General features: G+C 44.1%; 2 protein-coding genes across 9 annotated transcripts in view; both read left to right on the top strand.

Annotated features, from left to right (window-relative positions):
- EXOC1 (exocyst complex component 1) overlaps positions 1 to 15,547 on the top strand; it is a 63,218-nt gene extending 47,671 nt beyond the window's left edge. For 4 of the 8 annotated variants that reach the window (XM_074951380.1, XM_074951378.1, XM_074951379.1 and 1 more), the window contains 6 exons: positions 625 to 701; positions 1,347 to 1,575; positions 3,520 to 3,703; positions 12,405 to 12,604; positions 13,709 to 13,903; positions 14,930 to 15,544. In XM_074951380.1, the coding sequence (XP_074807481.1) occupies positions 625 to 701; positions 1,347 to 1,575; positions 3,520 to 3,703; positions 12,405 to 12,604; positions 13,709 to 13,903; positions 14,930 to 15,082 (1,038 nt within the window). In that variant the 3' untranslated portion in view covers positions 15,083 to 15,544. Of the gene's footprint in view, positions 1 to 624; positions 702 to 1,346; positions 1,576 to 3,519; positions 3,704 to 12,404; positions 12,605 to 13,708; positions 13,904 to 14,929 lie in introns of all 8 variants that reach the window. The other 4 variants (XM_074951374.1, XM_074951375.1, XM_074951372.1 and 1 more) reach the window with 2 other exon arrangements.
- A 5,732-nt stretch (positions 15,548 to 21,279) lies between these two features.
- CEP135 (centrosomal protein 135) overlaps positions 21,280 to 27,171 on the top strand; it is a 107,418-nt gene continuing 101,526 nt past the window's right edge. Inside the window, exon 1 of the mRNA XM_074951371.1 lies at positions 21,280 to 21,500. The gene's annotated coding sequence lies outside the window, so the exon portion shown is untranslated. The remainder of the gene's footprint in view (positions 21,501 to 27,171) is intronic.

The raw sequence follows: 27,171 nt of genomic DNA, 5'->3' as shown, positions 1-27,171 counted from the left end.
AATATTGCCAATATTTAATCTTCCATCTTCCCATTTCTTGAGAACACATTGGTGAGATATCTCTGAGTACATCACTGCCTCAGATCGTGTCAATGTGAATACAGATCTGGATATGGCACAGGCTGCACTCGTGGCTTTAGTGGGTGATCTTTCTATGGATATTTAAAGATAAAATGTTCATGCTGTTCTGTCGGCAATATTTGATATAGTTTACTGCACTAGCTTGTGAATGCTAACTGTTTTTGCCTTGCCTTATCTCCTGTTAAGGGAAGATCATAGGGTGGGACAATGTTTTGCAGAGCTTACGGCAATAACAAAACCTTGAATAGAAAATGTTGGCTATTTAGTGGTGACCACTCTGTTTACGTCGAGATGAGAGGGTGATGTTAATGGTTCAGAATTTTATGCCATGGAGTGCGCCCAGGTATCTTGTCTTGTAACAGAGAATGAATGTGTGTATCTATTGTAAATATCACCTTCAAATAATGATTGCTGCTGGTAATTGTTTTTCTTAGACATACCTACCAGTTTAATACAGAATTTTAGTTAGATAGGGATATAACTGAGTTAACTCCTTGCTTTTAAGATTCTTATTTATGTAAAATACCTGCATAATTCTTGCAGAATGAAGTAGAGGAAATGGATGGAGGAACTTTATCCCGGCCTCATAATTCTGGTGTTCCACAAGCTATATCATCTGAGTACGTGTTGATGTTTCATCATTGTTCATTCTTGAGGCTAGAGATTTATTTTCTGTAATGAAGTACAAATCTTTGATTTATTTTTTTTTTACCCATAGTGATACATGGACAGTTACTTTTGTTTCCTGCAGTTAAAATTAATGACTTCTACATTTTTCAGTAAACATTGAATAGTTAACTTGCATAATTTATACTTAATTTTAAATTTATTGCAGTTAAATGTGCCTGGATGGCTATGTTATAATAAAACAATGTAACAACTCAATACCCCACCTGCTTACAAAATCTACAAGGAAACCCACCCATCTCTTTGTTAGTTTTGTAAAAATACCCAGGAGAGTAGTTTGAACTTCAAGCATGTGGAAGACAGATTTTCTATGATCTAGCAGGCATTGTGAAGAAAACATTTTTAAATGTAGTTAAACTGTAATTTTTTGACCTTGGCAATGTCCAATTAAGACTTGGCAAAAATTATTTTATTCTTCCTTTAGCCCCATCCCCTGAAAACCTACATGCTCATTAAGGTTAAGTAAAAATGAGACTGTTAAATATCCGTACATTTTTCTTAAAATATATATGAAAGAAAATGTATAGTAGCCCAGTAAATTGTCAGATTTGTTATTTTTATTTTATTTGTTTTAACAGGAAAGACATGATCCGACAGATGATGATAAAAATATTTCGCTCTATTGAGCCAGAGCTGAATAACCTTATAGCTCTGGGGGACAAGATTGATAGCTTTAATTCCCTTTATATGTTAGTTAAGATGAGTCACCATGTATGGACAGCACAAAATGTGGACCCAGCTTCCTTCCTCAGCACAACACTTGGAAATGTTTTGGTGACTGTCAAAAGAAACTTTGACAAATGCATTGTAAGTTCTTAATTACTTAGATTAAACTAATCATAATATTAAAGACAGCCAACTGCTAACAAGTTTTAAATGTAAGAGAACCCTAAATCTTAAATGTCTTTGGAGTTAATTTAAAGGTGGGGAAAAAAATCTTACCACTATGTATTGATTTTTAAATGAACACAAAATAACTTGGATGGAGTTGCAAAAATGTATAAATAATTGGTGGTTAGCTCTGTTTAATGAACATTCAAGAAGGAACTGGAAAAGTGTAGTCACTTATGAGAACTCAGATTCTTAGTATTCCAGTGCCAAATTCTGCCTACTTTTCTCTCACCAGTGATCTCATTGAAACTACAAGGCATGAGCAAGGCAAGCAGACTTTAGCCCTCAGGTCACCTGACTTGCTGAACAAAATTTGGTTGGTTAATAAAGACATTTTTTATGAGCCTATCGGCATAAAAAAATATATGTGTGAAGGAGACAGATGTCTAGTCTACAATAGAAAAGGTTTGCCAGTATAGCTATACTGGCAAACCTACTTAATCTAAACACAGCTTCTACTAGCGAAAACAGTTTCATGACTAAAATAAGCTATATCCGCAATCGGAGTTTTTTTTGCCAGTATAACTGCATCTAACTAGGACTTTTGCCTGTATAAAAATGTCATTTTAAAAAAAACCAAAATAAACAGGAAAAACCCCAAACACATCCTTAACCAACATTATTATACCGATAACAGTTTCTGGTGTAGACCTAGCCAAGGATGGGAGACAAAACTTACTGATAATCCAACTTTCAATAAAGGAAGAAAACAATGTTTGATTCCTTTCTTAGAATTTTTTTAACTTAGCTGCATTCGAAAATTTAGTTTAATAAACAGCTATCTAGATATTTACAAAAAGAAAAGGAGTACTTGTGGCACCTTAGAGACTAACCAATTTATTTGAGCATAAGCTTTCGTGAGCTACAGCTCACTTCATCGGATGCATTCCGATGAAGTGAGCTGTAGCTCACGAAAGCTTATGCTCAAATAAATTGGTTAGTCTCTAAGGTGCCACAAGTACTCCTTTTCTTTTTGCGAATAGAGACTAACACGGCTGCTACTCTGAAACCTATCTTGATATTTGTATGTTCTAGTATAAATTGCCAGTTGCTAGCAGTGGGCATCAGAATATGTGCCACTTTAGAGAAGGTACATAAGAACATAAGAGTGGCCCTACTGGGTCAGACCAAAGTTCCATCTAGCCCAGTATCCTGTCTTCTGACAGTAGCCAGTGCCAGGTGCCCTAGAGGAAAGGAACAGAACAGGTAATCATCAAGTGATCCATCATCCTCAGTCGCTCATTCCCAGCTTCTGGCAAACAGAGGCTAAGGACACCATTCCTGCCCATCCTGGCTAATAGGTCCTATCCTCCATGAATTTATCTAGTTCTTTTTTGAACCCTGTTATGGTCTTGGCCTTCACAACATCCTCTGGCAAGGAGTTCCACAGGTTGACTGTGCGTTGTGTGAAGAAATGCTTCCTTTTGTTTGTTTTAAACCTGCTGCCTATTGATTTCATTTGGTGACCCCTAGTTCTTGTGTTATGAGAAGTAGTAAACAACACTTCCTAATCTACTTTCTCTATACCAGTCATGATTTTATAGACCTGAGTCATATCTCCCCTTAGCCGTCTCTTTTCCAAGCTGAAAAGGTAAACCAAAAGGAAGGAAAATAAAAGCTCAAAGATTTGGTATACTCATAAATTCCTTCTTAGTGCGTCACCCTGATTTATTAAAGGTTTGTTTGGGTAAAAAGACTTAAAAACATATCATAAAGGTAAAAGGAAAATTATTCAAGTTTTGTGTGAATGAACTTACTGATTTTTTTCAATGTGTTTGAGTATTTTTCTCAGTTCTTTTCTCAGGCCAAGTTTCAGAAAAAATATTGTGGACTAATTAACATTTTTGTTTTTAACTTAAGAGTAATCAAATAAAACAGATGGAGGAGGTAAAGATATCAAAGAAGAGTAAAGTTGGGATCCTTACATTTGTTGCTGAATTTGAAGAATTTGCAGCACTGGCTGAATCTATTTTCAAAAATGCAGAGCGTCGAGGAGATTTAGATAAAGCTTACATAAAACTTATAAGAAGTGTTTTCATCAATGGTAAGGTCTATTGCAGTGCCCCACATACTTCCACAAACTCACTCTTTGTCTGCTTGATGTACTTTTTCCCTCTGTTTGGGAGGGCAGAAAATATAGTCCCCCTGAAACTAACATTAATAGCTTTCCATAAACTGGCCAGTGGAGAATGCAGAACAGCAATTTGGTAGAAAATATTTATTCTGCAGATTAAGCATATTTCCCACCATAGACAGATTCAGATGCCAGCACTATTGGGCATCTAGTCCCAAAAATTTGAAAAGTGCATTTGCTACTATAAAAAAAAAAAAAAAAACATCTTGTCATAAGCCTTTGACGCCAAACCTGGATTGAAATTTTGGGCACCATCATTTTTAAAAAATGTTAATGACTGAAATCAGTAACATAATAGTATGTGTTAAGTGAACTTAAAACATAGGTGCATTTTTAATGCTTAAAGCAGACTATTTGAAAAGCAATTTCCCTAATATGACTAGTGTTCAGGGTTCTGCATGGGAGGTAGGGGACAAATATTCAATATTTTATCTTAAACTGTATATGAATATTTAACTTCTATATCTGTACATATATTCTGTTACTGAGTGAAGCTACTAAAAGCTTTTAAAAACAAAATATTCACCTTCTTAAAGGCTGTAAAGAAGGAGCTTGGAGACCTGCAATTAAATACTGAGACTTTCACCTTTGTTTCAGTCATCACTCTGAATTATACAGCATCACACATGTATGTAGTACATCACAAAACAAGTGAGAAGACACTTAGAGTTTACAGTCTAAGAGACAAATCCAGAAGAGCAAAAACTGAGGCATAGGAAGATGTGGCGGTAATATTGGTGAGATCATCAGGATAGGAAAGATTCACCGAAGTGCATTCTTCTTCGAGTGATTGCTGTCCATTCAGCTTAGGTGTGTGTGTTCGCCACATGCACCGGTGCTGGAAGTTTTTCCCTCAGCAGTATCTATAGGGGACTGGCTCCAGCACCCCCTGGAGTGGCGTGTACATGCCGCGGTATATAGGGTGCCACTGGTTCCCCCGACCTTCAGTTCCTTCTTGCTGCCAGTGATGGCGCTGGAACTGTTGCTGCTTCAGTTACTGCTGTAGCTGCTTGTTTGTACGAACTTGTTATCTTCTGTATTATACTGTATATAGTTTTCTATTAGTGTTTATAAATCCCTTAGCTATAGTTAAGGCCTCTGTAGGTACCAAATGGGACTTTGCCTCGGGACGCGGCATGCCCCAATTCCCAGGCTTTAAGCCCTGTGATTGCTGTAAGAGGCCCATGCCCATTAGTGATCCACACAGCAGCTGTCTGCATTGCTTGGGAGAAGGACATATTAGTGAGAAGTGCAAAATTTGCAAGTCCTACAAGCCAAGGACTGTGAAGGAGTGTGATACTCGTTTAAGAGCACTCCTTATGACATTGACCCTCACCCCGACACCGGAGCAACGCTCTGACTCGGCACCGAGTAACGTGACCTCGGTATGCAGCGCCCCACCAGGACCGGCCACTAGCCGGCACCGGTCCCCATCCATGGCTCCGACCAAGAAGCCCCAGAAGGCGAGATGAGGCCAGTCTCCAGCCTCCCACAAGGGAAAGGATAAGACTGGGTGTGAGCAAGGTCCCATGTTGGGTTCTCGGGCCCAAGCTCTGGAGGAGTGAAGTAGCCCAACCTGCTCTCCGCCTGCTACCCCAGATAGCAGCAGAGGCCTCTGTCAGCTCCGGGTGCCATCCATGCAGGAGGCCCAGCAGGTGGTGCAGTAGATCATGTACCTCCCAGTGCCGCCCACACCGGCTCCTGTGGTTCCCCGGTCACAGGGTAAACCCACATTCGGACTGCCACGGTTCCCACTCCACCATTCCCCCTTCACTGCGCCGCCCTATTTGATCCTTGGACATGGGCAGAGAGGTTTGAGGTGCAGCTTGCTGACCACCGGGCGCAGACCTTTGGAGGCATGCACAAACCAGCAGAAGTACCACTCCAGGGACCCGTCGAGGGATCAATGGTACCATTCCTTGGACCGTCACCGATCCCCTAGGAGGGCATCACCATGTGCAGGTGCTTCCCGGCACTGGGCCCGCTCCGACTCCCAGTCCCTCTCCTCATCCTAGTACTGCTCATCAAGTGCGAGAATGTAGATCGCCGGCTCCAAGCTGTCACAGATCCGTCGAGCACCACTGGTCCCTACGACCCCGCTCTAGATCGGACTCCAGGTAGAGTGACCAGCAACGGTTGGGACAGAGCCACTAGTCTTCTCCGTCCTGGTCACCTGGGAGTGACCGCTCAGGATCCAGCCCTGGTTCAGAGTGAGGTTTGCTGACAGCGGGATAAGCTTTGTTATTGGCGGTACTGGCTACATTGTCTGCACCAAAACTGGTCCCGTGGCCACAGGCACAGTGGTTGGCAGCGTGGTACCCATGGAACCTGTGGGGGTCCAAGAGGGACCAGGGGAGCAAGCCACCGGGCCACCAATTGTTGTGGAGGACCCAAACTCCCTCCTCCCTGCCACCCATCTCCAAGAGGGCGGAGCTCATGTACTTCATGCTATCCAAAGGCCACGAGTACCTGTAGACCCATCCTGCTCCCAACTCCCTAGTGGTAGAAGCGGTTAACCACAGGGAATGACAAGGTCAACCCGGAGTTACCCCTAAGAACAAAGACTCCAAGAGACTAGATTTGTTTGGGCATAAGCTTTATTCGTCCTCTAGCCTCCAGTTGAGGGTGGCCAACCATCAAGCCATCCTGGGATGCTGTGTTTTTAACATGTAGCAAGCCATGTCCAAGTTTGAGGGCTCTCTTTCTGAGGCTTGTAGGAAGGAGTTCCGGGCTATTATGGAGGAGGGCATGACTGCGGACAGGGCAACGCTCCAGGCGGCGTTGGATGCAGTGGACGCTGCCGCCCGAACCATGGCCTCAGCCGTCACCATGCACTGGGCATCCTGGCTGCTACTCTTTGGCTTGTCCACGGAAGCTCAGCACTCAATGCAAAACCTTCCCTTCGATGGGCAAGCCCTGTTTGCGGAACAGACGGACAATAAGCTCCATGGCCTAAAGGACTCCTGCACGACCCTTAAAACGCTGGGCCTGTATGTTGCTTTCTACCCCTCCTTCCCACCCTCCCTCCCCGTCCCTCTTCAGGGATCCTTCTCACAAGAGTCTCCTCGTGCAGGAGGTAGAGGGGTTACTGCAGGTAGGTGCGGTGGAGATTGTTTCTCCAGAGTTCAGGAACAAGAGGTTCTATTCCTGCTACATTTTAATCCCAAAGGCCTAAGGCGGTCTACGACCTATCCTGGACCTGCGAGACCCAAATCGCTTCCTAGCAAAGCTGAAGTTCTTCACGGTCTCCCTGTCCTCCATTGTCCCCTCCCTGGATCCGGGAGACTGGTATGCTGCCCTGGATCTGAAAGATGCGTACTTTCACATCCCCATCTTCAAGGGACACAGACGCTTCCTCCAGTTTATGGTAGGTCCCAACCACTATCAGTTTGCGGTCCTCCCATTTGGCTTAGCAACAGCATGGATATTTACCAAGTGCATGTCAGTGGTGGGTGCCTAGATCTACCCATACCTTGATGACTGGCTAGTCAAGGGCAGAGCCAGGTCCAAAGAGATGTCGTGATGCTGTTAGTCACTTGCCATTGCCTCGGCCTGTTGGTGAACGACAAAAAAATCCACGTTAGTTCCGGTACAGAGGATAAAGTTCATCGGAGCGGTGCTCGACTCGACCTGTGCCAGGGCGTTCCTGCTGCTGGAGAGATTCAGGGCACTGATGGATCTCATCATGGAAGTCTGAGTTTCCCTTTACTACGGCCAGGGTTTGCCTGTGCCTCCTAGGTCACATGGCAGCGTGCACATATGTGGTGTGTCGCGCCATGCTCCGGATGTGATCTCTGCAGCAATGGCTGGCGATGGTCTACTCCCAGTCAAGAAGAAGGTCGTCACTATCCCCGCGACGATACCTCGCTGTGTTGGTGGACTGACCCCAGGAAAGTCCTGGAAGGAGTTCCTTTCGTCAGCACTCTGCAGTCAGTCAAGTTGGTTTTGGAAGCCTTGGCTCTCGGCTGCGGGGCACACCTTGGCACCCTCCAGACCCAAGGTACGTGGTCCCCAGAGGAATCGACGCTACACATAAACATCAAAGAGGTTCAGGGTGGTGCACAGCGCGTGCATGGTCTTCCTACCTCACATGTCAGGAAGAGCAGTCAGAGTTCTCAGGGACAACACAGCCTCGATGTTCTACATCAGCAAACAAGGTGGAACACAATCCTCGGCCCTCTGCCAAGAGGCACTCCATCTTTGGGACTTCAGCATCGACTATGGAATCCATCTAGAAGCATGTCACCTTCCAGGTGTCAGGAACACACTAGCAGATCACCGAAGCAGGGACTTCTCCTTTTACCACGCGGTGGGTGCTCCACCCGGAGGTAGCCGGCATGATCTTCCAGAGATGGGGAACTCCCCCAGTAGATTTGTTTGCCACCAGGCAGAACAGGAGGTGCCACAGGTTTTGCTCCTGATGGGGCCTGAGCAAGGGCTCCCTCTTGGATGCCTTCCTCCTGCCGTGGGCAGGAAGCCTGATGTATGCGTTCCCTCTGATTCTGCTCATCAGCAAGGTCCTAGCAAAAATCAAGGCGCAAGTTACCATGATCACTCTGGGGTGGCCTCGCCAGGACTGGTTTGGGACACTATCAAGCTGGTCAGCGATCCCTCCCTGGTCCCTGCCGAACCGACCGCATCTGCTGTCACAAGATCACAGCCAACTCTTGCATCTCAACCTTGTGTCCCTCCACCTCACGGCATGGATGTTGCGTGGCTGAACCCAGATGTACGAGCCTGTTCGGAAGGGGTCCAGAAGGTCCTCCTTGAGAGTAGAAAGCCCTTGATTAAGCAGACCTACCTGGCAAAGTGGACGAGGTTCTCCCGCTGGGCAGCCGAACGGGGCATCTCCCCTTTGCATTCTTAGGTGCAGTCCATCTTGGACTACCTGCTTCATTAAAGGAACCAGGGCCTGGCGCACTCTTCTATCAGGGTGCACCTGGCAGCCATTTCGGCCTTTCATGTACCAATCCAGGGACAGATGGTGTTCTCCCATGATGTGATGATCAGGTTCCTTAGAGGCCTCGAGAGACTCTTTATCAAGTCTAGTCCCCGGCCCCTCAGTGGGATCTCAACTTGGTTCTGTCCAGGCTCATGGGCCCTTCCTTTGAGCCTTTGGACTCGTGCTCCCTGTCTCACCTGTCATGGAAGGTAGCTTTCCTGGTGGAGTGATGTTGGCGAGGCGGGTCTCCGAGCTGTGAGCCCTGACCTCAGAACTGCAGTACATGGTCTTCTACAAGGACAGGGTCCAGCTCTGGCCCCACCCAGCCTTCCTTCCCAAGGTGGTGTCTGCTTTCCACATGAGCCAGGACATCTTCCTTCCGGTGTTCTGCCCTAAGCCCCATGAGATAGTGAAGAAAGGCACTGTAACATTCCCCTCTGGTGTTATCTGGACCGGTGATCTGCTAGGTCACTCCAATCCTTGACTCTGGGAGCCAGCCTTATCCTGCTCTGCTGTGAGAACTCCCACTCTTGGGCTGTTCACACACAGCCTCTGGCATGTAAGCTGCTCCTTGGATTGTGCAACTGAATGACACTAGCCAATATCCCTGGTCCCAGACACAACCCTTGCAACCTCCGTCTTGCAGTATCCAGTTATGCCCGCTGGATGCTGCAAGCTTATATGAGTTCGTCAATTTAACAAAGAAATTGATATGTACGAGGCTTGTTATCCCAAGGTGAGTCTCTGACATGCTTCAAACCAAACAGATTTATTAACTATAAAGATAGATTTTAAGTGATTATAAGTCAGATTTGGTCAAATGAAATAAAAGCAAAATGCATTCTAACTGATCTTAACACTTTCAGTGCCGTTTCAAACTTAGGTGCTTCTCACCACAGGCTGTCTGGTTGCTCTTCAGCCAGGCTCTCCCCTTTGATCAGTGCTTCAGTCACTTGGTGTGTTGTCTGTAGATGTAGGTGGAAGAGAGAGACAGACCATGGCAAATGTGTTTCCCTTTTATCATGTCCTTTCTTTCCTCTTGGCTTTGCCCCCCCCCCTTCAGAGTCAGGTGAGGATTACCTCATCGCAGTTCCAGACTGACCAGAGGAGGAGGGAGTGACTCCCTCGAGACTCTCAACAGATTATTTTGTTGCTGCCTAGGCCAGCGTCCTTTGTTCCTGTGAGGCTGGGCTGGGGTTGTCCCATACCTGCCCTGATGAGGTGTGAACTGCCTCTCTGCTCTTGGAGAATTTTTGCCTGGGCTTATTTTAAGCCCTGAGGATACATTTTCAACCTCATAACCACATACATGAAATGATAAACTATAACATTATTGTAACACTACTGTAACAATTATAACATCACTATAATAACCATGCTCAGTGCATCATGAGCCTTCCGAAGACACCCAACATGACAAACTTTGCACTGGATACCACACAGTCATTTTATAAAGATCAACATGGGTGTGTAAGGTGTACCCCTGAGGTACAAAGCGTCACAGGCACCTTCATGTTTTGGATGTAAGAAGGGCTCAGGTTTTGTCCGATCTAGGTAGAAAGCCATTCTGTAAGTCGACTCAGCTTTTCATCTCTACAGCTGATAGGATAAAGGGCCTCCCAGTGTCCACACAGAGGATTTCTGACAGGATCATCTCTTGCATTCGGACCAGCTACGAGTTGGTGGGAGTCCCTCCACCACCGACCATCAGAGCCCACTTGACCAGAGCGCAGGCGTCTTTGGCAGCCTTCCTGGCACACTTCCCCAGTCCAGGACATCTGTCGAGCCACAACATGGACCTTGGTGCACATGTTCACGGCCCACTACACCATCACTCAGCAGACCAGGTACGACACTGGGTTCAGCAGAGCTGTATTGCAATCTACATGTTTGTGAACTCCTACCCACCTCTGGGGGATGCTGCTTGGGAGTCACCTAAGTTGAATGGACATGAGCAATCACTCGAAGAAGAAAAGACAATTACCTTTTCAGTAATTGGTGTTCTTCAAGATGTGGTGTTCGTGTCTGTTCCACAACCCGCCCTCCTTTCCCACTGTCAGAGTTTCCGGCAAGAAGGAACTGAGGGTGGGGGGAACCGGCGGCGCCTTATATACCCTGGCATGTGTGCACCACTCCAGGGGGCAACAGAGCTGGTCCCTATGGATACTTCTGAGGGAAAAACGTCCGGCACCAGTGCCTGTGGTGAGCATACATGCCTAAGTTAAATGGACATGAGCAACACATCTCGAAGAACACCAGTTACGGAAAAGGTAACTGTCCTTTTTTAAAAAGGTATTTGGGGGGGGGGGGAGAGAGAGAGAGAGGATACTTAGCAGAAAAGAGGGCACAGACTACTCCAAACCAGTTGGGAGTAGCCTCAAAGAAAGCACAAAGCTACAAGTGGGGAAAAAGAGACAAGAGGTAGGAAGGATGATGATACTAAGACAAAATAACAGCAGAGATAAAGTGAGGAGTTTGAACTGAATGCAGTAAGGGGTTTTGTTGGTCAAGGCTGCTTAGAAAGATACCTGTAGCTGCCATGCTTTGGATAGAAGAGAGGAAGAATAAAATTGGCAGCGAGATATTTTCCTAATGACTATTGTGTGGTGTGTCTGAAATGAATTGATGGTCTCAGCTAATTTTCTAGAGCACAGGAATTCGTGCTACAAAAATTACTATCACAAATGTCATCCTCATTGTTTCAGTGGAAAGGCTAATGGATAAATGGACATAAAGACTTTACTACACTTGGAGTGGTGATCTAGAACTAGGTTGAGGAGCAATGATGGGGCAGTATGTAGAAATATACATTAGCATTAGCCTGTTCTGTGGACAAATGAGTGCTTCCATCATCAAGGTTATCAATCTGGCACCTTTATGGGCAGTCCTGTTTAAAAAGAGAGACTGGAAGAACAAGATAACTTTGGCAATAGACACTGATGTCCTAAGTAAAAATTGTTCATGGTAAGAAAAGTTGGGATATGCAGAATAGAGCTCATATTACTATACAAAAATATTCAATAACAGCAAAGGGAGCCTAGAATAAATACTTTTTTGTATAATTTTTTTAAGTTTTGCTACAATGCATAAATATCTTCAAAGGGCAATAAATTATGTTTGTAAACTTCCACAAAGTGTACAAATCACTTTTTGCTAAACAAAGGATCAGTCATGTAAATAAGTGTATCATATATCAGTTTATAATATGTAAAAATTACTGTCTATACTCTATATGTAAGGCGTGGAACTCTGTAGCCTTAGGACTAATGTGAAGTGCTGCTTTGAATATTCTCATGTACTCACTTATTCAACAATGGAAATCATTTTGGCAGACTTGCCAAGTAAAAAAGTAATCATTTTGAATCCTCATCTCTGCTTAAAAGGATACAACTTACTAGGAAATTTTACTTTTGTTTGTTTTATCCCACATGGTTCCCCATGGAGGTAATCTTCCTTGAGAAATGTAGTTTGTGGATCTTTCTAAAATTAAAGAGCTCTAAAATTTTTTCAAATGACTCTTCTTGACATGAAAGCCAAAGACACTTTTCTGGAATTGTTCCTTTAATTGGCTCTTTTTCATTCATCTTACAAGCTCTCTTTTTTCCATAATTTAGACATTTTAATTATCGAAGAGATTTGTGTTGAATCTTTTTACTATTCTGATTTTAGTGGAGAAAGTAGCAAATGAAAGCCAGAAAACACCCAGGGATGTGGTCATGATGGAGAACTTCCACCATATTTTTGCAACTCTCTCTCGTTTGAAAATCTCATGTCTTGAGGCTGAAAAAAAAGAAGCTAAACAGAAATATACTGATCATCTCCAGTCTTATGTCATCTACTCATTGGGACAGCCTCTTGAGAAATTAAATGTAAGCATCTTTTGGTCTAATTGTATTTCTGATGCAGAATACAGCTGTCTTTCTCCAAAAACTAATTTGCACGTTTTGAGTTTACAGCTCCAGGCATGTGAGGATGTGCCATTTCTTGTTCTGTTAACTTCCAACCCAGGTAACTTCCAAAGGGCTCTCATCTCCCCGCAGGACAATGATTTTAACATCTCCTTGACTGCTAATATATTGCAGAATTTTTACCCAAATGTTCATGTGTGGACAGGGATTCTTTTCCAACACTAACTTTCATCACTAATTAGGAGCTTGGGGATGCTGTTGCCCACTCCGATGGTAAAAGCATTATCACCCTGTTTCTAAACTACTTTTTAAAAAAACCCTAATACGCCTTTAATTGCCAGAACCAGATCCATATATATGGCAGCACATTTTGCTTTAAGCTGAGCTATTCAATTGAATAACATAGTGAGACTTGTAAGATATATCAGCTGTACATATCAAATGTATTTGATACTGTTTAATTATGTTTTTTCTATAATTAGGATTGTAGTTTTTATATTTTTTTAGAAAATTATGAATTTTTATGGTTGAGAAATTACTCCTAATAAAATGTCTTTATATATAGATATATTAAATCTAAAATGCTTGTTTGTCACCTAATGTGAGTTAAACTATGCAGTTCCCTACATACGTTTTTGTAGGCCCACTCCTCTCAGGAATACATATTTCAGGATCTCATGTTCATGTGCATCACTATTGTCTTTTATTTTTTGTGCTTTAGACATCCAGGGCTCTACTGCTATCTCTCTTCAGGCTATGATCTTGTTAGTTTTAGGCTGGCTCAGCACTTGACAGAAGACTTCAAGGGAAAACCCAGGTGCTACAAGAAGTGGTTACACTTTTCCTTCTGAGTTAATACTTAACCAGTGCTCTAGTGCGGTGGTGGCGGACGCTGCTCTGTTTAGCGGGGTGGAACCAGATCCTTAGCTAATGTAAATCTGTATTGTTTCTTTGATTCAGGTTTTTTGTCATGTGAAAACAAGATGTGCCATCAGATCAGTATTCCGACACTTACATACACTACCCTACATTTATGATTATATTAATACTATAATTGTATTTTAGCATTTCTTTGAGGGTGTTGAAGCTCGTGTGGCACAGGGCATAAGAGAAGAGGAAGTAAGTTACCAACTGGCTTTCAATAAACAAGAGCTTCGCAAAGTTATAAAGGAATATCCTGGTAAGGAAGTGAAGAAGGGATTGGATAATCTCTATAAGAAGGTGGACAAACATCTTTGTGAAGAAGAAAACTTACTTCAGGTAAAACGATCTGATTTGTATAAAGAATAATCTGACATCTCCGATTGTTTTAATGCCTGTACAAACATTCTACTACTTTGTAGAATAGCCTTTAGTCTGCTTCTCTAAAATGAAACTTCACAGGAATGAGAGAAAATTAGCATCTTCACTTGCACCAAAAGAATGCTATGTAAACTACAGCGCTGTATTCTGGGAGGTATGTCATCAGTAAATTAGTAACTTGCCATCATAACTTTCTTTTGGGGGGTTGTTTCTGCATACTCCCACTTGGGGGAAGCGCCTTGAGTTTCAGGACTCTTCTGAAGATCAGTGTTTTTTGGAGCCCTGCGTGAGTCCCTCAAAATGGAATATTTTGAGGGTTGAGTTTTGTTAAAGGGGTATTCACCCGCAATTGCCTCTATTCCTTTTGACAAACTGAATCAACCACTAACAGGAGTTAGGAAGAAACTTCCCTTAGAGTATGCCATAATTGTCCATTATTAGGTTTCTTGCAAGCTTGAAACATCTGGTGCTGGCCAGTGTAGGAGATGGAGATAGTATATCAGACTAGATGGACCACTTGTGTGATCTGGAAATGTGTCTATTCCTATACATATGTTTTGGTGCAGAATAATACTTTCAGTTCATTCTCTTCCAGTGCTATGAGTGGGATTTAAAACAGTGGTCAGTGATGGCCTAATTCTGTTCCCATTGAAATAAGTAGTAAAACTTTCATTGACTTTAGAGGGAGCAGAATTAGGCCACTGTACTGAGGATTTTGTAAAATCTCACCCTCTTTGCTCAGTTAGTTACACGAGATATTTGTATTTAAACCTTTATCAATTTAGCACAGACAAAACACAGTGTAATATTTTTTAAAAACAACCCAAAAATCTCTCTCTTACTTTGTAATTTTGACTTGGTAGAAGTTGTATAAATGTTCATAGAAGGTGACTTACAGAAATTCTGTGCAACAAAAATCTTGTTTTTCTGAATTTTGTCTTGATAAAATGTCACTTACTTTTGTTTGTATTCCTTCTTTGGCAGGTTGTATGGCATTCTATGCAAGATGAGTTTATACGCCAGTACAAACACTTTGAAGGCTTGATAGCTCGTTGCTATCCTGGATCAGGTGTTACCATGGAATTCACTATCCAGGACATCTTAGACTACTGCTCCAGTATTGCACAGTCTCACTAACTTCTACAAGGGGAAAAGGCTTGAAAAATATCAAGTACTATGAATGTTACTTGCTTTAAGAAGATGGAATAAGAAGCATATGTATTCTTAAATGTTCTATAAATGTCTAGTCATATTTCCATCTTGGGATATATTTCAATGCAGAATGAAATGCCTAAATAGCAGTGTTGCTTTCCTGCCCAGTTGAAGCACTGTTTTAAAGCATTAAATTCATGAAACACTTAATATTTAATTTTTCTCCCACTGGTGCCCTGTTTTTTTTAAAATTTGTAACTTTCTTGCTAACAGCAATTAACTTTGTATATTCTTAGCACCTTGAAAGGACACTACAGTCATCTGATTTCACACTAGTACTGTGCATGCTGGTAATTATGTAACCATTAAAAAGATTGTACAGAATTAGGTTTTTTTCTGCCTCAAGCTGTAATATATAGATGTGGAGTTCAGTCAATGAAAGTACTAACTAAATTCATGTTTTGAGAATTAATGTCACTGTCTGTGGCTGTAACTCTTCTGATCTTAAGTAAAAATAATCTTTCAAATATAATGTCCTATAAACTTCTTGTTCCAGAGTATTCATTAATTCTTCAGCTGTTCACTGCAAAAACAGCAATATCTTAAGTCCAAAATGAGGTACCCAAGACAAGACAGAAAACAATACATAATTTTCCTTTAAGCATACATTTACTGTTTTATTGGTATTTACTAGAGCATGACTGAACTTCAGTCATACATTAAGCAGAAAGTCTGCGCTACTACAGTACCATAAAAATAGCTAAAACTTTTTTTTTAAAATGCATGAATTCCAAAATCTTAAGGGCAAAGATTTTCAAAACTACAAGGTTCTCAAGTTCGTATTTAGATACCCAAATGGGAGCTTCTGGATGGCAGTCACTTTGAAAACAAGGTCATTTGTTTAGGTCCCCAAGTATGGACTTGAAAGGCTAACATTAGGCACCTATTTTTGAAAATTCTTTGTTTGCACTGTAATACTACTATGACGGATTGGATCACAGAAACCCCCTTGGGGTTGCCAACTCACGTTCCAAGACTACTTCTACCCCTGCTTTCCCTGCCAGCTTGGGACTCCAGCGCCCTGTCTTGCTGAGCCAAACACGCCAGTCTGCTTCAACACAGACCCAGGGTCTGAACCAGGTGCCCCAAAGCTGCAGACATAACTGAAAGCAACTTAAGAAGTGCTCCTGTCTTTAACACTCAGATGCCCTCTATAACACTGATAGAGAGATATGCACAGCTGTTTGCCCCCCCCTTAGGTATTAATACATACTCTGGGTTAATTAATAAGTAAAAAGCGATTTTATTAAATACAGAAAGTAGGATTTAAGTGGTTCCACGTAGTAACAGACAGAACAAAGTGAATTACCAAGCAAAATAAAATAAAACCCACAAGTCTAAGACTAGTACAGTAATAAAACTGAATACAAATAAAAACCTCACCCAGTAAGCTTCTTTTTACAGACTAGTCTCCTTCTAGTCTGGGTGCAGCAATCAATCACACCCCCTGTAGTTACTGTCCTTTGTTCCAGTTTCTTTCAGGTATCCTTGGGGGTGGAGAGGCTATCTCTTTAGCCAGCTGAAGACAAAATGGAGGGGGTCTCCTCAGGCTTTAAATAGACTTTCTCTTGTGGGTGGAGACCCTCTCCTCTCTCCTATGCAACATCCAGCTCCAAGATGGAGTTTTGGAGTCACATGGGCAAGTCACATGTCCATGCATGACTCAGAACTTACAGTTAGCAGCCTTGGTTCACATGCTTTCTTGAAAGTCCTCAGTCCTTGAAAGACTACTTATGTGGATTGGAGCCTTACAAGATTCATTGTCCTTTAAGTATTTCTGGATTGGGCACCTAATTTGCACATTCCTTTCTCAAGAAGCTGACCAAATACTCTACTAAGGCTACTTAGAAATCAAGCCAGTACACAGTCAATATTCATAACTTCGAATACGAAAATGATACATGCATACAAATAGGATTAATAGATTCAGTAGATCATAACTTATACAGAGATATGTTACACGGCATATGTAGCATACATTCATAAGCATATTTCCATAAAGCCTTATGGGAGGAATCGTCACAACTACCTTGTCCACATTGCACAACTGTGTATTTCATGGTATGTATCAAATACAAACAATAAATCTTCAATAACTTATTCCATTTATCAAGGAAAACTTCTCCAAAGAAACCATCTGAACAGATCTCCATTTTTGAATTCATGTACTTGCATGCAGACACGGCAGGAACTTCTACTGAAATTTCTGAGCATTGGTTTCACTAAGATATTTCTTGTGTTAAAATGTCTCTAACGGACCAATAATAAATTGCTTTCTGACCATGGTCCGCAAATAAGCTTGCTCAGGATTCTTGATCAAAGATAAATCACACAACTTTAATATTGCATCCAGTTTCACCCCAACTACTGTGTGGGTGAAACTAGAGGTCCGCTCATAAATTATACTGACGTCAGAACTTCAAAAGGAACTGTGGGAAAACGTCTAAAGATGACAGAGTTGTCATGAAGGTGATACTGTAGGTGTGGAAAATGGGATAACACCACAAAGAAAAGGGACATATTTCAAAATTTGCCCCAAGGGCAGATTTTTTTTTTTTTTAAGAACACACATGGGAAATATTAGCCCGCAAGATGAGCGTTCTGCACATGTGAAAAGATACAGATTATAGACTGGAAACTGTTTTACAACCATAACTACTGAGGCTGCAACTACTATAATTCAGAGAATTCAAAAACATTAATCTGAGTCAAGATAAAAAAAGTGACAAATTCCAAACGCAATATACACAACTGCTGAATGAGTGCCCTGTAACAAAGTTTAAACGTGAAAAAACTGTTGAGGAAAAGCAATTAAAGCATATTAAAACTACTGATTCTGGATCAAAAGGCATCTTTTTTTCTTTTTTAAAAAAAGTTCAATGATACTCAATTTAGACTTATTTGATTTCTTACCACTATACTTAATAATACCTCATTAAAGAGCATTCCTTCAAGTTTACAATCTTCAAATGCTTGAACTGAATGTCTCCACCTTACTTGTAACTTTGCCAAACTCATATTTAGCTCATTTAATCTTTTCTTACAAGCCAATTACACTATTCTTCTAACCATCTTTCCCCATTTTTTTTTTTTTAAACCAATCCAGTTCGACAGGTCTCTGGAACTAAAGTACCCAGAGCTAGGTGCAGTATTTTAGTACAGGTTTCAGAGTAACAGCCGTGTTAGTCTGTATTCGCAAAAAGAAAAGGAGTACTTGTGGCACCTTAGAGACTAACCAATTTATTTGAGCATGAGCTTTCGTGAGCTACAGCTCACTTCATCGGATGCATACTGTGGAAATTGCAGAAGACATTATTATATACACAGACACCATGAAACAATACCTCCTCCCACCCCACTCTCCTGCTGGTAATAGCTTATCTAAAGTGATCATCAAGATGGGCCATTTCCAGCACAAATCCAGGTTTTCTCACCCACCGCCCCCCTACAGACAAACTCACTATTACCAGCAAGAGAGTGAGTTTGTCTGTGGGGGGGCGGAGGGTGAGAAAACCTGGATTTGTGCTGGAAATGGCCCATCTTGATGATCACTTTAGATAAGCTATTACCAGCAGGAGAGTGGGGTGGGAGGAGGTATTGTTTCATGGTGTCTGTGTATATAATAATGTCTTCTGCAATTTCCACAGTATGCATCCGATGAAGTGAGCTGTAGCTCACGAAAGCTCATGCTCAAATAAATTGGTTAGTCTCTAAGGTGCTACAAGTACTCCTTTTATTTTAGTACAATCATCTCATACATCAGACATGTTCTTTAGATTTTCTCTCTCTTCCTTGGGTTTGGCCTAGTCTGCGTTCTTAAAAACAAAACATTACCCATCAAACTTCAGCGAGTCTAGTGGAATGTAAATAGTGAGAAAGGCATATACACAGGTTAAAGTTTCCAAAAGGGACATAGGCACTTCTGAAAGTTTTACCCCCAGTTCCCAATACAGCATCTTCAATTCATAAGTCTTCAAAAATATTTAACTCAACTTCTGCTCCCATTGAAACATAGCATATAAGATTCAAAAAGTTTTTACATTTCCTCTTTCCAAGAGGAAAAAGTGGATATACTGTAGTATCTTTTTCAGCCACAAGTCTTCTCTCTGAGATGCAAGGGGTGCCTGAAATTATGAAGAACCAAACAATTGTTAATCCAGTTTTAAAAAGGCAGTGACATAATTATTCTCCAGGCATTAAAGAATTCTAATCATCTTAATTTTAATTTTACTTTTTGACAAACCCCTCCTTGTGGCTCCCTAGAACTTTGTTATATAGAGGCTCCACCTCTAATCCTGTCCTATATCACAAAACTAATTTGCACTTCTTGCTTATTTCTGAAATCTCAATTTTAGAAATAGTACCATCAATACTGCCCTGTAGATTGGGTCCTTATAAAGGTTCAAACTACAGTAAAACTCATGGGAGTTAGCAAAAGTGGTCTCTATAAGAGGTGGTCTGTCTTCAAAGGTTTGCACACCAGAGAAGCAGTGGTGTTCTGTGGCCTGTGCAAGTAGTTGCTTGTCATGTGGTCTCTCTTCAGAAGTGGTCTCTAAGCCAGGTTTTACCGTACTCATTCAAGATCACTTGTGCTGCTTGAATTTCACGGTGAAGTAATAAAATGGAAGTGATTGTATAGTAAAGGCAGGTGTTCTAAAGAAAAGTAAATGATTTTTTTTCCCCAAATCTTTGAGATGATTAAATTTAGGCATTTGTCCACTTTAAGAATATTTTTCTTTCCGGAGCTGTAGCAAATTCATAGGATTAAACCAGATACATCTTCTGTCCGTTTATGGCTCACTGATCTAATGGGTTTAGTAGAGAAGGATGTTTAGTGTTATCTGTTAATATCAAAAAGCCATCTAAATTAAAGGGTTTTTTTATGAAGTTCACTGGGATGTTGATACATATGAGAGAGAAAATAAGTACAATGGGATCAGGAAACAATCTGAATTCCCTAATCAATTGTAGTTACTTTTCTTTAACTCTATTTAAGAAACAAACTAATGATAATTTAGCCTAAAACAAAGTCATTTACACTGTCTAATAATGTAATAATTATTTACTGAGTGCTAACAGCATGCTTGGTGCTGTACAAAACAGTGATTATTACTTGGTAGGTTTGATTCCATTTGCCATATGTGAGAGATGGTGTGAACAAATGTTGATGCCAACTACCAGAACTGAAGTCATAATGCTTGTTTTCAGCTTACATAGCATACACTTTAAAGGCATAAAAAGACTGACAATTACCACAGCACTTCTAACCTTTGTAGTAATAAGAGCAGTGTTGATATGAGTTGTCAGTTGGTATTGGTTACCATCTTCCGCCTGTGCCAAACAATTGGTTCGTAAAATTTCTAGGGATCAGAAAAATTAGTGTTCCTAACTTTCACAATTTTATCACAGACCTTGCAATACTTGCTGATCATCTTAAAGTCCCATCTCCCAAAGTCATGAGAATCTCAGGTTATTTTTGTATTTATTAAATAAAAGAGTACTTCTTGGGCTTGCAGAGAAAATCTTGAAAATGGGACCTGCTTGCAAAGGATCAAGAACCAGAAGGAAAACAAAAAGCACCCACTGGGTTCTTTTATTCTATTATTTTTAAGGGCCCGTGATTTTTAAGCCACTCAGGATTTTCTGCGGCCTGACTCATGACTTTCGACTACTTGGGGCTGGAAATACTAGAAATTGGGCAATTCCAGAAACAGGCCGGAGCCCTGACTTTGGGGCAGGGGTTTTCCGCTGCCCTCTCAGGTTCCAGCAACGAAACTGATCAGGAACAGCGGGTACCACTTGGGAGCAGGGGACGTGCTGGAGGCAGGTAACGCAGACGGTGCCTCCACGGCTAAGACGACTTGCAAAGACAAAATAGGCTACAGGGGCTGCGCCCTTGCCTTGCTGCCTATTGCGGTCCGGAGCGGAGGGTTTCTTCCTCAGCACTGGCCGCCCTGGGGCTGCGCACCGGTGGAGGAAGCAGCCGCCGAGCCCGCCTCCAGCTCCACCCCGCCCGGCTTCTTAGGGTACACGGGAGACCCCCGCAGTAGGCCGAAGGGGCAGATCCCGCGCTGACGCGGACAGCCAGGCACTCCAGGCAGGCACAACGGAGGAGAGGTTGCTGGGAGCCTGCTCCGCGCGGAGCCTGCTGGGAGTCACGGGGCCGCTAGGGGTGGCTCGCTGTAACTTTTGCCTGCGGCGGTTGGTGCGGAACGCGGCGGAGCTCGCGCTTGTCCGGTTGCTGGGGTGACGGGGCGGAAGTGGACCTTCCTCCGCGCGCCATATTCAAACCGCTGGTTCGGCCCAGCTGCCGGCGCTGAGGCCTGCGGAGCCGGAGTCCCCGGTGAGTGTCCCTCGCCCGCGAGATCATGGGCGAGGTCGTTAGGAGCCCCCGGGTCTTCGCTTCCGCCACTTTCCGGGAAGGAAGGGCCGAGTCCTGCGGGGGAGGGGGGGTTGCAGTCTGTTGCTATGGAGACGTTGATGACAGTGATGTCAGGTGCGGGAGGGCTGGGAGCTCCCGGTGCCCGGGTCTGGTGAGGGGTGGCCCGGGGCTCCATGAAGCAGGGACTCGGCGTCGCTTAGCGGCAGGACTGGGCCTGGGCGGTCCCCTGGCGCCGGGTGTTACCGACCCTCCCGGCATTACCCCGGACAGCGATGGTGGGGCCCAGTTCCCCTTACTGCGCCCCCACAACGCCTTGCCCGCGCCCCAAACCCTGTGCGCCCCTCCCTGAGAGGTGTCCGCCTCGCCTACCCCAGCCGGCCCCTCCTAGGAGTGACTGCGTCCGTGCCCACGTCTCCCTTCGACCACCTGTTCCCACCGTGCGACCTGTGCCCCCGATCTGAGCTGTGCCCGGCCCGCTCTCATCCTTCCCGCTCCCTGTATCTAGCGCATCTGCGTCCACTTCCACCCGGCCTCTCCCTGAGACCGCAGCTGCTGCTAGCCACCCTCCCACCCCGAGGCCTCCCTGGGATGTCTCCATGCTGGCCTCTTGCATATATCCTTCCTGTAACGGTTAACCTTTGCAACCCCACGGTCCCCCCATGTGCACACACCCCACCTGACCCATCTCTACAATCTGTGCAAACACCCTATGCTGACCAAAGGTGGATTAAGATTTACTGGGGCACTGGGCACAAAAAACATTTGGGCCCCCTATGGGCCCGTGAGCTCTGAAACTGGGGGTGGGTAGGAGATACCCACCCACTTTTTAACATGAGCAACCAGGAGTGGCAGTGGCTGCGCTTTGCAGGGAGGGAGCTGATAAGCGCGGCCCCTGTAAGTGGAGCCAGCCTCTTCCTGGTGGGAGCCCTCACCACGGAGCCCTGCCCCCTGCTCTTTCTCTACCCCTAAGATGCTAAAAGACAACACACAGTCTGTGAAAGACTTTGTCAGAGGATATTGTGAAAGCCAAGACTATAACAGGATTCAGAAAAGAACTAGATACATTCATGGAGGATAGATCCATCAATGGCTGTTAGTCAGGATGGGCAGGGATGATGTCCCTAGCCTCTGTTTTTCAGAAGCTGGGAATGGATGACAGGGGATGGATCACTTGATGATTACCTGTTCTGTTCATTCCCTCTGGGGCACCTGGCATTGGCCACTGCTGGAAGACAGGATACTGGGGTAGATGGACCATTGGTCTGATCCAGTATGGCCGCTCTTATGTTCTTAACCACCCAGAGAGCCTGGGCCCTGAGCGGAGCCCCAGACCCTCCACCTGCCCTGGGTGAGCTGGGACATGGGCTGGGAGCTGCTCTTGGCCCCCTGACCCCCCACCCAGGGCAGGTGGAGGGTCTGGGGTGCCCCACAGTGGCCTGGGCTTCCTGGGCATCTCTTACCATGCCTGGCTCCAGCCTCTGGCTTGGCCAGGAGGTGTGGGGCCTTAGGGGGAAGAGGAGGAGCACGGACAGGGCCACAGTTCCAGCGCTGGTGGCCCTCTCCCCATCTACACAGGTTCCAGTACTACTGAGGCCCCTGGGCACGGGCCCTGTGGGCCCATGTGTCAATCTGCCACTGGCGCTGACTCATTTCTGCAAATGGAATCTGCATTCCTATATGTATACTTGGACTTTAAGAAAACTCTTGACAAGGTCCCTCTCCAAAGGGTCTGAAGCAGAGTAGACAGTCATGGGACAAGAGGGAAGGTCCTCTAATGGATCAATAACTGGTTAAAAGATAGGAAATGAAGGGTAGGAATAAATGTCCAGTGTTCACAGTAGAGCATGGTAAATGTAAGGGTCCTCCGGGGATCTATGGTGTTCAACATATTCATAAATGATCTGGAAAAAAGGATAAACAATGAGGTGGCAAAGTTTGCAGATGACACAAAATTACTCAAGAAAGTTAAATCTAAAGCTGACTGCGAAAAGTTACAAAGAGATCTTCAGAATGGTAGCCGTGTTAGTCAGTATCAGCAAAAGTAACGAGGAGTCCTTGTGGCACCTTAAAGACTAACAAATGTATTTCGGCATAAGCTTTTGTGCGCTAAAACCCACTTCATCAGATGCATGAGTGGGGAACAAAATGGCAGATGAAATTCAATGTTGATAAATGCAAAGTAATGCACACTGGAAAACATCCCAACTCTACATACAAAATGAAGGGGCCCTACATTAGCTGTTACTACTCAAGAAAGAGATTTTGGAGTCATTGTGGTTAGTTTTGTAAAAACATCTGCGCAGTGTGCAGTGGCACTATGAGGGGGAAAGAAAGGCGGGTGGGCTAACAATGTTAGGAAACATTAGGAAGGGAATAGATAATAAGACAGAAAATATCATAATGCCACTATATAAATCCATGGTATGCCCGCACCTTGAATACTGCATGCAGTTCTGGTTGCCCATCTCAAAAAAACAGAATTGGAAAAATTACCAAAAAGGGCAACAAAAATGATTAGGGATATGGAACAGCTTCCATATGAGGAGAGATTAAAAATATTGAGACTGTTCATCTGAGGAAAGAGACAACTAAGGAGGGATATGTAAGTAGTTGAGTCTCAAATGCAAGAAATGCCACCTGGAGACAAAATTGTTTGAAAGGAGCCAAGTGCTTTGTTAATTTATAGAGAAATCTAATATGTGCTTCCACTCTAGACGTGCAGAAAAGCAAAGATTTCCTAAAGGAGATGACTGAGTCTCTGTTGGACATGATGAAGACATTCCCAAGACTTACTGTCCTTGGGGACTTCAACATCCATGCAATGGCCCCAAATCTCTTCTCCTTACTTTATATCCTAAACTTCTATCAGATACTCTCTGGACCTATACGCAGAGCTAGTTGCTCCCCAACCTGTTTTCTGGAGTGGCTGTGGCTCTTGGGAATACAAGGAAACATAATTTTGTCCTGCAATGAGTATCACCACTGTCAGGCTCAGATCTAAATCCTCTCAAGTCTCCAGGCAAGAAAAAGTTATCATGATAGTTTACCCATTGAGCTGTTTGGAACCAGTGAAATTCCGAAACATCCTTCAGGTAACTCTACCCAATGTGAAAGGCCACAGGATAGAAGATGCAATGAGATTTTATGACCACTGGTTAATCACAGACTTTGATGCTCTGGCACCAAATTGTCCATTTCTTCCTCCTTGTCCCAGTAGATTACCATCATTTTCTGATGTCCTGTGACAGAAGAAACAGCAAGAAAGAAAACTTTAGCAGCTGTATAAAGTATGGCAGAAACAAACTGGAATACTTCTGCTCAACTCCAGAACCAACCATATTGCTATCAGCCTACTTCTCAGAGAAAATAATTCACATCCAAGCTTAATTTCTGGAACACTAGGAGCCATATGCCAGATACAGGCCCAGTAACAAGATATCTCCTGTCCCTAAATTCGTCCCATTTGTACAGCAGGAAATCCTAGAAACAAGTGCAGGAAAACAAAGTCACCACCTTCAGTGCTAATCGTTCTTGGCTGCTGAAGGAGAATTGAGATAATTTGGGAGAACAACTAATTGAAATTGTCAGCACCTCCTTTGAGGACGGCAATATACCACCCATCACAAAGCAATCCAGCTAGTATGTACAGAACAGTCACTCCATGCAGTTGAGGTGTTGCAGTTACTGATTACTCCTGAGAGCATTCTGTGCTGAAAAAGTAAATTCTGTGCACAGTATTTTAAAATTCTGCACGTTTTACTTGTCAGTAAATAAATGTGGAGGCTCCAGCATGGCAGTGGGAGCACAGGCCACTGGCTGCATGAAGGTGGGACATGGACTCAGTGGTGAGGCTGCACCTGACACAGTACAAGGGCTGGGCCTGCCCCAGAAATAACCTGGGGCCCTGCCCCTCTGTACCAGGTGCATCAGGTGTCGGGCAGGCAGGCTCAACCAGGCAGGATCCAAGTGTGAAGAGGCTTGGTGTGGGGAGGATCCAGGTGTGGGGTGAGAAAGTTCTGTGTGGGACAATCTGGGTGCAGGCAGCTCAGTGGCGGGTCTAAGTGTGGGGGGATCTGAATGCACAGAAGCTCGTTGTGGGGGTTCCAGGTGCAGGGGCAATGGGACTCTACGGGGGCTTCCAGATAAAGGTGGTTGAGGCTCAGTGGGGGGTCTGGGTGCTGGGGGACTGGGGTTTGGGAAGTGGGGGTCTGGGTGCAGCTAGTTGGGGGTCTGGATGTCGGGGCTGGGGTGGGGCCTGTCAGGGTGGGAGTTTGAGTGCAGGGAGCTCAGTTGGGGGTGGTTTGGGTGCAGAGGTGGGGGTCTGGTTGCAGGGTGGCTTCAGATATAGGGGTTGAGGTGGGGGTGTAGTTCAGGTATGGAGGGTTGGTTGTGTGTGTCTGGGTATACAGGGTGACGTTTGGCGGGGGGGAGGACAGGTATGGGAGGTCCGATGCATGGGGGTTGGACGGATGGGAGAGAAGATCCTTGTACAGTAACTCCTCCCCCCATGGCTGAGGAGCGATAGGGGCAGCAAGCAGGGGAGGATGCTGAGCTTCCTGCATCCAGGGGAAGGTTTCTGGGGGTTGGTATGCCACAGCCCCATCTGCTCCTTGCAGGGGAAGAGGAAGCCCCGTCCTCTTCCGCCTCCAGTTCAGCCGGGACTAGCAGCTGATCCGGGCACAGGGTAGAAGCCACTGGTTGGGGTGTCCCAGTGATTTACCTCTCCACCAACTGCTTCGGGTTCGTGGAATGATGTACCTGCGCTGCTAGGGTGGGGTGCATGACCGCTCTTGCAGCTTCTCTTTGCTTCTCTGTCAGAAAGTAATTTTTCTGCGGGGACATTGATTCTGCGCACGTGCAGTGGCACAGAATTCCCTTAGGAGTAAGCCTGATGTTTTACCTTCCATTTCTAATCAAGCTAACAGAGAAGCTTGCCAATTTTATCTGGAACTCTCCCTAGGCATTGCCGGTATTTAGGTCCCCTTCCAGTGAGGATTCAGGCCAGGACGTGGTACAAAGATAGTGCTGAGTGGTTTTATGGATAATCTTCTCTTGGCTACAGAGCAGGGCCTTGCATCCATACTGCTATAAATTAGAAACCTCTCCATTGTAGAAGTTTTCATAGTGAACCATGAGATCTTTCTGTCTGGCCTCAGACATGTCACTGGGATTTATGCTTGTAGCTTCAGTTGTTGTGGACACCTGCTTTTCCACCTTCAAAGCCTTCATCTGTGAAGCCTCTCAACATCTCCCTTGTTCTGTTAGTCTATGTGACGTCACGGAGGGAGATTGTGAAACATGGATTAAAAAGTGAGCAGATAATGTGAAGCTCTACATCACCTGCATAGCAGAGGCAAGCAGCACCGTTTATCTCCCAGTGAACCAAGCATTTGGCTGAGATCAGCAACTGGATGCAGAGCTGCTGGTTGAAGCTAAATCTTGGAAATGATGAGCATCAGGAGAGGGAAGCATTTAAAAGAAATCATGACCTCTCCCAGTTAATCTACTCCTGAGAGAATTCTGCGCCAAAAAATTTTCTGTGCACAATATTTTAAAATTCTTCAAAATTCTGCATATTTTATTTGTCAAAATAACACCCTATAATCATGAGGAGTACGGTCTCACCTTAAAG

The sequence above is a fragment of the Natator depressus genome, chromosome 4 (assembly GCF_965152275.1).
Source record: "Natator depressus isolate rNatDep1 chromosome 4, rNatDep2.hap1, whole genome shotgun sequence".
In the NCBI taxonomy this organism is placed as follows: domain Eukaryota; kingdom Metazoa; phylum Chordata; order Testudines; family Cheloniidae; genus Natator; species Natator depressus.
Note: the sequence above shows the minus strand (reverse complement) of the source record. Positions and strands in the feature narration are given on the sequence as shown.